The sequence below is a fragment of the Podarcis tiliguerta genome (assembly GCF_965153285.1).
Source record: "Podarcis tiliguerta genome assembly, chromosome: 8".
Taxonomy (NCBI): Eukaryota; Metazoa; Chordata; class Lepidosauria; order Squamata; family Lacertidae; genus Podarcis; species Podarcis tiliguerta.
Window position 1 is genome coordinate 87,088,033 of NC_139541.1, and position 10,061 is coordinate 87,098,093.

Sequence of the window (10,061 nt, forward strand, 5' to 3'; positions counted from 1 at the left end):
TTACAACATTCCTAGAGTGTACATGTTAAGACATGGGGAGGGATGTCTGTCTAGCCAGCAGGTAAACTTCCTGGGACAGGCTTCCTCTGCTTGTGACCAGAGGTGGGTGTGGCCTCACCTGTGCAGGTAATGATAAAAGCACAGGGCAGACCAGCCATCTCTCTCTTGCCTCTCCTGCTTCTCTTCCATCGCTCTAGTAACATCTGCTAAAGATGCCCTCTTGGCTCCCAGCCAAGAGAGGAGAAAGGGACTATCTTCCTATAAGATAGATTCTAAATGTATATTACCTTATTAAGCCTGTCTGCCTTCTGGGATCCTATTGTGAACAGACGTGAGTAAACTCTTTTTTATACTTTTATAAAAGACTGTGTCGTGTCTTGTATTTTAAGAGGGAACAAAGGGGAAATTACCAGAGTAATTGTTATAGAGGTTCTAGCGAACCTGAGCACACGTTACCGTTGCGAACTTAAAAAGGGGAATGTCTTATTCTGCTGATATTTTGGGAATTTGTTAGCACAAGTTGGATAAGGATATAATCTCACAATATATCCTCTCCTGCATCCCTGAACATTCCCACATTTGATGTGTTTTATTTATTTTTATGACTACAGTCATACCTCATGTTACATTTGCTTCAGGTTACGTTCTTTCAGGATACATCCCATGGCGATTCTGCATGTGCAGGCGCACAAAATGACGTCACGCACATGCGCAGAAGCAGCAAATCGCAACCCGTGCGTGTGCAGACGCACTGCTGTGGGTTGCGCTCTTTTCATGTTGCGAATGGGCCTCCGGAACAGATCCTGTTCACAACCAGAGGTACCACTGAACTTTGATATGTTTGTAAATATGTAAATCTTTTCAGATTGTAAGCCGCCTTGAGCTGTGGAAAGGCAGCATACAAGTAAAATGATGGTGGTGGTGACGATGGCATCTGGACCAGGAGGGCTGGTGGGGGGAGATCAGGGCTTTTCTCCCCCTGGGGAAGGCAGTTTGGGTGACTTCATGTGCGTGGATAGAGTGAAGCCTCCATTTCCTGCCAGAACAGCAAAAGAAGAAAATAGATTCTCCTGCCTCATCAAAACAGGCCTCTGAAAAAGAGGAAATGTTCTGTGGTGACGTGACTCTCGGCTGAACCTCTCCACACCAGATACGACACCACACACCCAGAGTGGCACCCAGAGCGACCACACCAGTTGCACTCCCCTATCCAGGGCAGCCGTCTCCAAGCTCCATCTGGAACTCAGGATGAGACCCTCCCTGCCTGCAGACTGTCTTATCAGAGTGGTGCATGCTCTTGTTATCTCCCGCTTGGACTACTGCCTGGCGCTCCCTTTGAAGGTGACCCGGAAACTGCAACTAATCCAGAATGTGGCAGCTAGACTGGTGACTGGGAGCAGCCGCTGAGACCATATAACACCAGTCTTGAAAGACCTACATTGGCTCCCAGGATGTTTCCAAGCACAATTCAAAGTGTTGGTGCTGACCTTGAAAGCCCTAAACAGCCTCAAAGGCCCAGTACACCTGAAGGAGCGTCTCCACCCCCATCATTCAGACACTGAGATCCACCTTTGAGGGCCTTCTGGCAGTTCCCTCATTGTGAGAAGTGAGGTTACAGGGAACCAGGCAGAGGGCCTTCTCGGTAGTGGCGCCTGCCCTGTGGAACACCCTCCTAGCAAACGTCAAGGAAATAAAGAACTACCAGACTTTTAGAAGACACCTGAAGGCAGCCCTGTTTAGGGAAGTTTTTAATGACTGATGTTCTAATGTAGTTTTGATCTTTGTTGAAAGCCACCCAGAGTGGCTGGGGAAGCCTAGCCAGATGGACGAGGTACAAATAAATTATTATTATTATTATTATTATTATTACTACTACTACTACTACTACTACTGATCAGAGGAAACAGTGCTTCTGAGCCCCAGCTGCCGTTGAAACCACAGGTCGGATCCCTCTTGCAGCTTTCCCTCGGGGGCCTCTGGTCAGCCACTCTGAGACCAGGAGGTGGACTAGACGGGTCCCAGTCCTGCCCCTGCAGGCTCTACTCCTGTTCTTCTGCAGAACGAGGGGTGTCAGGAACCTGCCTTTGTCACGGGAACCTTGGTCCATCTCAGGGGATGTGGGCCCCACAAGGCCCCCAGAGACATCTTGCCTGCCCCACTCTGACCCTCTTGCTACCCAACATGACCCCAGGCATCCTGGCTTGGACTGGAGAAGAAGAGCGAGGCAGGAATGCCTGACCAACTGCAGGGAAGAAGCCTCGAAAGAGAGACAGATGGTCTTCCATAAACACGGGTTTAGCAGTGAGTCCGTAAGTGACTGTGGAGGCCAATTCTGGATCCCCATCTCCTTCCACAGTGGGGACATTGGTTTCCGGGCAGGAGTTGATCACGGTGAGGGTTTTCCAAGTGTGCCTTCCTCTTAGCACGTTTCTCCCTTGTGTCCTGAATTCGAGTGTCTTCAAAGCCCAGGACACCTTTGGTAAAGACTGTTCTCCAACTGGAGCACTCACAGGCCAGTGTTTCCCAGTTGTCAGTATTTATACTACATTTTTTAAGATTTGCATTGAGAGAGTCTTTAAACCTCTTTTGTTGACCACCAGCATTATGCTTTCCATTATGCTTTCCATTACGCTTTCTATTTATAAGTTGGGAATAGAGTACAGTGGTACCACGGGTTACAGACGCTTCGGGTTACAGACACTTCGGGTTACAAACTCTGCTATTCAGGAAGTGGTTGCTCCAGGTTAAGATCTTTGACCCAGGATAAGAACAGAAATTGCACACCAGCAGCGCAGCAGCAGCAGGAGGCCCCATTAGCGAAAGCACACCTCAGGTTAAGAACCGTTTCAGGTTAAGAACAGACCTGAACCTGAGGTACCACTATAGCTGCTTTGATATTGTTCGTATGTTTCATTTAGGCCTATCTGTGTATTGTTTTACAAGTGAATTACAAAAAAACCCAAAAACCTGTCACATAAAACTGTCCTTTTCTTTGCTGAAACCTTTTATTAAGAAATAATAAATACTGGATTTTCTGTGAAAGAATTAATTACAAGGTGAAACGCGTGAATAATTGAATGGGGGGGTGAAGAGAGGTGGAAAGAAGAGCTAATTTGTGCGTGGCTGGGGGCGCAATCTGGGTGGTTCTGCCAAGGGCGCAAGAGCACCTCGCTACAGCTCTGCTTTGTGCTTTAATGAAACTCTGTGCATCTGAGTGTCAGCCAGGTGCTGGATCTCTTGAGCTTCTTTTATGCCCCAGGTGTTCTTTAGTTCTCTGGTTCTTCTTTGAGCCTCAGCCTTAGGGCTGGCATAGGTTTTTTCCTTAGTGGCCCCACTCTGACCCTCTTGCTACCTGACATGACCCCAGGCATCCTGGCTTGGACTGGAGAAGAAGAGTGAGGCAGGAATGCTTGGCCAACTCCGGGGTCAGAGGCTCGAAGAGAGGCAGCGGTGGTGCAGTGGTTAGAGGGTCGGACTGGGATCTGGGAGAGACGAGGGTTCCAACCCACCAACTCAGCCATGAAGCTCCCACCGGCTGCCCTGGGGGCCAGTCCATGTCTTCTCCTTGCAAGGTTGTTGTGGGGATTAAACAAGGAGAGGGCGGAACCATGTGGGCCACCTTGAGCTCATGAACAGAAATAAAGAAGAAGAGCTCTCACCTGAGCCTCGTGAGCAAAGCTCATCATCTGCCTCAAGGTTAATTTCTCCCAATTATATATCCGCAGGGATAGTCAGTGGGCAAGGGATGCACACACAGGCACTGGGGGGGGGGGGAGATGGGACAGGGGGAGGGACACACAGTAGAGAAAACTGTGGGGTGTAACATAAGCAGTCAAGTACAACACTTCCTGTTTGCCCAGAGTGGACATGCAGGGGGATGTTACTCCAGCCAGGAGGACTTCCTGTCCCAGCTGGTCTGGAGCATCCTCACCCTGCATGTGACCAAGTAGGTGGGTGTGACCCTGGAAGACCCCAGAACAGGGCTGGTCATGCAGCCACCTTCCCTTCTTCTTCGCTTTATTCCACCTAGATGTCTTTGGCTGTCTGCTGGCTCTCGGCCAGCAGCACATGGCTCAATCCCCATATGGGAGGAACTCTCTTCTGTAGCTACAAGCTAAAGTCTTCCTTCAGGGAACCAACTGTGAACTGAATGTGAGTAAACCTCTTATCATTACTTTTAAAGAAGACTGTTGTGTCATTATTCTTTTTAAGAGGGAACAAAGGAACAAACCCAATCTGCAGAAGACAGATTAGATTGCTTAAGTAAATAGATTCAAGGGATTCTACCAACTAGCTCCCTGCAATATACAGGGGAATGTCGCCCTGTTGCTGACTCACTAGTGTGAGAGAGGGGGAGCATACTACTAAATCAATATATCCTCTCCTGCTATCCACAACATTCCCACAAAATAAAGTTTCCTCTGGGCATCAGTACACAAACTGGGGAGGCATCAAGGGGGTTGCGCCTCCCATCCCTTGAAGTCACCCAGTCTGAACACACACACACACACTTGTCTTGAAAGGTTTTTGTGTATCACTTATTATGGCTCCTTTAGTTCCCTCTTTTTGTAATTTTGTCTGTCTCTTCACGCATAGTTGAGCAAGGTTTGAACTGCGGAAAGAGAGCGCACAAAAAAGGAGGAGGATGGCTTGCTAAATCTACTGCAGTTATTTTATTTCATAATGTGCATGCATGGCTTGGTTGTTTTTTTAAAAAAAAAAAAACGCCTCAAAGCAGCTTACAAAAAGATAAGAAAACTGAGGAAAATGTACAACAGTACTTTAAAACATACAAAAGTTAAAATACTCCAACAGGTTAAAATCCACCTCGACTCTCTACGCTTCTGGGTCGGCTTGTCTGAGCAGAATGTTTTTCGCAGGCGCCGAAAGGAGCACGGGATGTCAATGGTCTCAGGGGTCGAGGAGCCTGCAGAGACTTCTGGGGTGGGGCTGGCCCCCTCCCAGAGCTAAGCGAGCAAGAGGAGCGGCGTTGCGCAGTCAGAGCTGCCCAGCAGGGTCTTCTTTGTGGTGGCCCCCTCCTCACACGACGGTGCTGGCGCTGCGGTCGCTGGGGTCGCTGCGGTCCTCCGTGGTGGCGGCGCACGTGTCTTGCGTCCTCGCGTGGCCGTCGGCGAAGGAGTGTCCGAGCGCGGACTCCTCGCTGAAGACGTTGCGCAGGAGCGCCTTGACGGAGCGGCGCATCTTGCTCTGGAAGTCGTGGCCGGCGAGGACGTAGATGACCGGGTTGATGCAGCTGTTGACGTAGGCCAAGCACACGATCAGGGGGTCCGCCTGGTTCACTGAGTGGCTGAGCCAGCTTTGGGGGGGCTGGGAGGCCTGGATGAGGCCGGCCACGTGGTAGGGCCCCCAGCAGACGAAGAAGCCCACCACCACCACCAGGACCACCTTGAGGGTCTTCTGCGAGCGCTGCCCGAAACGGGAGCTGCGCACCCGGCGCAGGAGCAGCCCGTAGCACGCGCAGATGACCACCAGCGGGAGCGCGAAGGCCAGCGCGAAGCGCGTGGAAGCCACGGCGACCTCGGCCACGCGGGGACCCCCGGGGAAAGCGGCGTAGTTGGTGGTGCAGAGGCTCTTCTGGAATTGCGTGACGAGGCTGCGGGAGAAGAAGGTGGGCGCCGTGAGCGCCAGCGCCAGCAGCCAGGCCAGGGCGCAGGAGCCCCAGGCCAGGCGCACCGAGCGGTGGTTCTGGCACCAGACGGGCCTCAGCACCAGGCAGCAGCGGTCGATGCTGATGAGGACCAGCAGGTTGACGCTGGCGAACATGTTGAGGATGATGAGCGAGGGGAAGAGCTTGCAGGCGAAGCCGCCCAGCGCCCAGTGCTGGCCGGAGGGGAGCGGCGCGGCCAGGAAGGGCAGCGCCAGGCAGCAGAGCAGGTCGGCCACGGCCAGGTTGAGGAACCAGGTGGTGTTGACGGTGCGCCGCATCTGGAAGCCCACCACCCAGACCACGGCGCCGTTGCCCAGCACGCCCACCACGAACACCAGCGCGTAGACGCTCAGCGCCACCCACAGGAGGGGGCTCAGGCCGGGCTCCTCCAGCACCAGCGGGCCCGAGTCGGAGGGGTCCGGGTCGGAATCATTGTACTCCGCGTAGAAGTCGCTGAAGTCGCCCATCACTGAGCCGCGGGGAGTCCTGCGGGGGGCAGACAGGAGGGAGAGAGGAGTCAGGGCCGGAGGCGGGAGTCTCTCTAGCCTAGGCAAGGCCCGGCCTCTGGGAAATCATGGAACTGTAGAACTGAAAGGGACCCCCAGCGGCCATCCAGTCCAACCCCCTACAATGCAGGAATCGCAGCTGAAGAACCACAGAATCCTAGATGGGGGGATCCCAGCGTCATCTAGTCCGTCCCGTCCCCCGTCCCCCCCGCAATGCACCAGCCTGGTCCCCAAAAGGTCACCTTTGCGCACACGAACATCTACAGAGCGAGAGAACATTTGCCCAAAGCTCTGATTATGCAAGTAGCCCTAAATTTGGTTTGTTTGTTTTCCCCAGGCTGGTACTCAAGGCGGTTCACACAAGTAAAATCAACCACAGCTTAATAGACCAGCGTTGCTTTCCTAGGAAAGGAGTTCCAACGTTTGGGAACAGCTCCCGGCTGCAGCCGCCAAGGAGTTTTTAAACAATCAGTTTGTATTAGTTGTCATTGCAGAGTTAATTACACAACACATTTGTTCTTTATGATGAAGATCGTGGCGTCATTGTTAAGGACCTGTTCTGTACAGCGCTGGGCTATTTTAGGTGCTGAGTAAGAAACTTACATTTATTTATTTTTTGCAATAAAAGCAAAGAGAACCGTTCTACCCCCAAACAGGAGGTAGGAAATCTTGCAAATTTTACTCGTGAAGCTTCGGGACGCAATGATAAAATACAACATAAACTGAAGAGACTATAAGGCAGCAGAGGTCAGATGACCATCTTTTGGGGCTTCTGCGAGTCAAGCTCTGGGCAGCGGGTCGGACCACATGACCCTTTGGGAGCGGGGAACGGATGGACAAAAACGACACCCTGGAGGAGCCCGAACCCGTTTGGACTCCGCGGTCTTATTCTCCGGCAAATTCTGATACGAAGTCGATTGAAGCTAGTTCAGGGGGCACCGCACCTAAGGCTGGTTTCTTCCGGGGCCGCTGGGCTCCTATAGCTCAAGAATTGCTTCCAGTCTGTCTGTCCGGGTGTGAACAGCAAGACAGACCCCGCCCGCGTGGCCTTTTTGCCCGCAAACCAAACATGCCTCGTGCCTTGTTCTCTTCCCCGCCAAGGCAACGCCGGGTGCTGCCGCCTTCCTCCCAGTCCAAGCCCCGCATCCTCGCCCTCCAGCCCCGCTTCGCCCCGAATGTCCCAGAGCCACCAGCTGGCCGGAGGCGGCTCAGGAAAATCCTCGCGCGCAGGAAAGAAGGAAGAGCGATTTTGCTCCTGTCTGGAGGCGCCTCCTCAGAAACGTCAAGTGCAGCGGGAAGTAGGGTGGGGAGGGAGGGGGGCTGACATTAAGGGCTCCTGGGATGTCACAGACATCGTCCCCGGCTGGAGAAGCCTCGCGGCTGCACAGGGAAAAATGGGCAGCCCAAGTTCCTGGAGCGAGGCGCGGCTTGTTTGGAAAGCTGTGAGCGGAGCTGCTGGAGACCAGGAGAGGTCGCCCAGAAGGGGGGGCGAAGAGGGCGGGGGTCCCGAGTGTGCCAAGGATGCCAAGCGCAGGCAGGCTGGGGAGCTGCAAGTCTGCCCTCGAATCCCTCTCGCATTCTCTCCTCAAGGAGCTCCAGGGGGCAGCGCGTTAATCCCCACGACAACCCCGCGAGGTCGCCAGGCTGAGAATTTGAGACCCAGGGTGTAGATTTTTTTGATTTAAAAAATATTCCAGTGTTAGTCGTATTGCACCTTTGGCTGGAAGGTATGAGGCTTGATTTTGCCTGGCTGCATTCTATGACTCCTTCCGCAGAAGCCAGATGGGAACCTTTGGCAGGTGCCAATAAGCTGCGCTACGAGGCATTGAGCCTCCGTGTCACAACTTCCACTCTTCCTCCGAGCTTCCTTCCTCCGCCCTTTCTCTCTCCTCCCGGCTTCTTCCCCTTTTGCCCCCCTCCCTCCTCTGCCAGCCCCCAAGCCAGCCGGGCCCTCCTGGGCTCCCCCTGTTCCCATGCGCCCCAGATCCTGCGAGACGCTCAAATTACCGAAGAGCAGGTGGGGAGGGGGCAGAGAATCGGGGCGAAGCGGGGCTGGGCAGAAGCCGCCTTTGCCGGGGCTGCATTGCCCAATCTCTTCTTGCAGCAGAAGCAGAATCGTGTGACCCGGAGATAGGCGGGCAGAGGAGGAGAGAGCAGGGTCTTCTCGGGGGCTTTGGCAGCCTGCTAGATTTGGGGGGCGGGGCGGCAACCTGGGACCCTGCAATTGTGGCGCGCCGGCAGCTCCTTTCATCTTCATCATCATCACCCCCGGCAGGACCCCATTCCTCCCAAGAAGCGCCCAAAGGCATCAGACATAAAGGGGGTGAGACGCACCCAAACCCAGCTGGGGAGGGAAGGAGGGGCAGCGGGGCCCCCCGCATTGCGATACAGCCTGTTTTGGGGGGTTCACTAGGCTCAGGGGGGCAGCAGCTCCTGGCCTGACAAGGGAGCGCGTCGCGAACTATCCGGAGCCAAATCACTCCCAATAGGTTCCTTTGGGGGGGGGGATAGCACCAGGTGCAAACAGAGCGGGGTGCAGCAGCTGGAGCCCCTCCGCTAAACACGCCTCTCCCAGCCCCCCCCCCCCACGGCGGACTGCCACCTCTGCCCTCTGCTTGCGCGCAGGAGCCCTTCGCCAGCACCGCTCAGATCCGAGGCAGCTCTGCCCGCTTCCCTTTGGGGTGGCCAGGTTTGGGGGCGCGATCTCCCACACACTCACCCTGCGGAGCAAGAACCAGGCAGCCGCTCCCTCTCTCCTGCTTCTGGGGCGGCTGCTGACCGGCTCCCTCCCCGTTTATACCGCCAGAAAGAGGAAGTCGGGGTCTGGTTTAGAAAATTTGCTAAATTTCGCTCGCTGCCTCCGTTTCTCTCCCCGACGAGCCTTCAGACGACGCCCGGGCGCTGCGCCTCCATCGGCTGTCCCGGCGCCAGTCCTCGCTCCGGGTCTTTATAGGGACTTCCAGGGCGGCGGCGGGGGGGGGGGGCAGATAGCGGTTCCGGGGGGGGGGTTGAATTACCAGGGGGGGGCGCTAAGAGGAGCGCGGGCGCCACGGGGCGCAGGAAGCGTCAGCGATTCTCCGAAAAGAGTGTCTTCGAAAAGCTGTTCTCACAAGCTTATCTCTTCCGTTACGCGATTTCCATCAGTTTCAATTGATGGCGAAGGGTCTGCAAGCCGAGCCTTACGAGGAAAGGGTGAGGCAGTTGGGGATGTTTAGCTTGGCAAAGAGGAGAAACTATAGCCATCTTCAAATACTGTATCCCAAGGGCTGGAAGAGGGAGCAAGCTCGTTTTCTCCTGCTTGGGAGGGTAGGACTCGAACCCATGGCTTCAAGCTACAAGGAAGGAGATTCCGACTCAACATCACTGATGGGACAGCGGTGGCCTCTTCTTCCTTGGAGGTTTTTAAGCAGAGGTTGGGTGGTCAATCTGTCTGGGATGCTTTAGCAGACAGAGATTCCTGCGAGAGGGTTGGACTAGATGGCCCTTGGGGTCCCTTCCGACTCTACGGGACTATGAATTAATTGCTGCTATTAGCCTTCTACTGTGCTATTATCTCCCTTGGTGGGTCAGGAGAGGGGGGGCTTGGAGGGGTTGCCCACCTGCAGCAAGAACCTCCATGCTCAGATCCACTCTACCACTGCGAAGCAGTTAAAGGAGGGGGGGCAAGGACAAGTTGCCTCCAGACCCACAGCTGGGTGGGCTTCCTATAGGCACCTTCCAGCCCCTCTCAAGGGGAAAACAGGAGGCTGGACCTTGCGGAGTGGCCAGCGAGCCCATAGCCATCCTTGGGGAGATTCTCACCCTAAATTTTCCTGCCCAAGAGATGTAGTCCCAGCTATTTAAAAACATGGCACGCTGAATCCAGCCCAAGGCATCCGGCGACACCC

General features: G+C 54.5%; 1 protein-coding gene and 1 long non-coding RNA gene across 2 annotated transcripts; both read right to left on the minus strand.

Moving 5' to 3' along the window:
* Positions 1-4,658: 4,658 nt before the first annotated feature.
* C5AR1 (complement C5a receptor 1) lies at positions 4,659-9,024 on the minus strand. Its single transcript, XM_083456570.1, has 2 exons — positions 8,894-9,024; positions 4,659-6,154 (listed from the first exon to the last, which is right to left on the minus strand). Exon 2 carries the CDS (start codon positions 6,133-6,135, stop codon positions 5,041-5,043), a length of 1,095 nt encoding a protein of 364 aa, XP_083312696.1. The 5' UTR covers positions 6,136-6,154; positions 8,894-9,024; the 3' UTR covers positions 4,659-5,040.
* LOC310685032 lies at positions 4,659-9,116 on the minus strand. Its single transcript, XR_014515031.1, has 2 exons — positions 8,910-9,116; positions 4,659-4,927 (listed from the first exon to the last, which is right to left on the minus strand). It is a non-coding gene; the product is annotated as an uncharacterized lncRNA (long non-coding RNA).
* Between the last annotated feature and the right edge of the window lie 945 nt (positions 9,117-10,061).

Bases quoted from the DNA above. Each gene is read 5' to 3' on its own strand.
- C5AR1 (XM_083456570.1), bottom strand. From the start codon at position 6,135: ATGGGCGACTTCAGCGACTTCTACGCGGAGTACAATGATTCCGACCCG.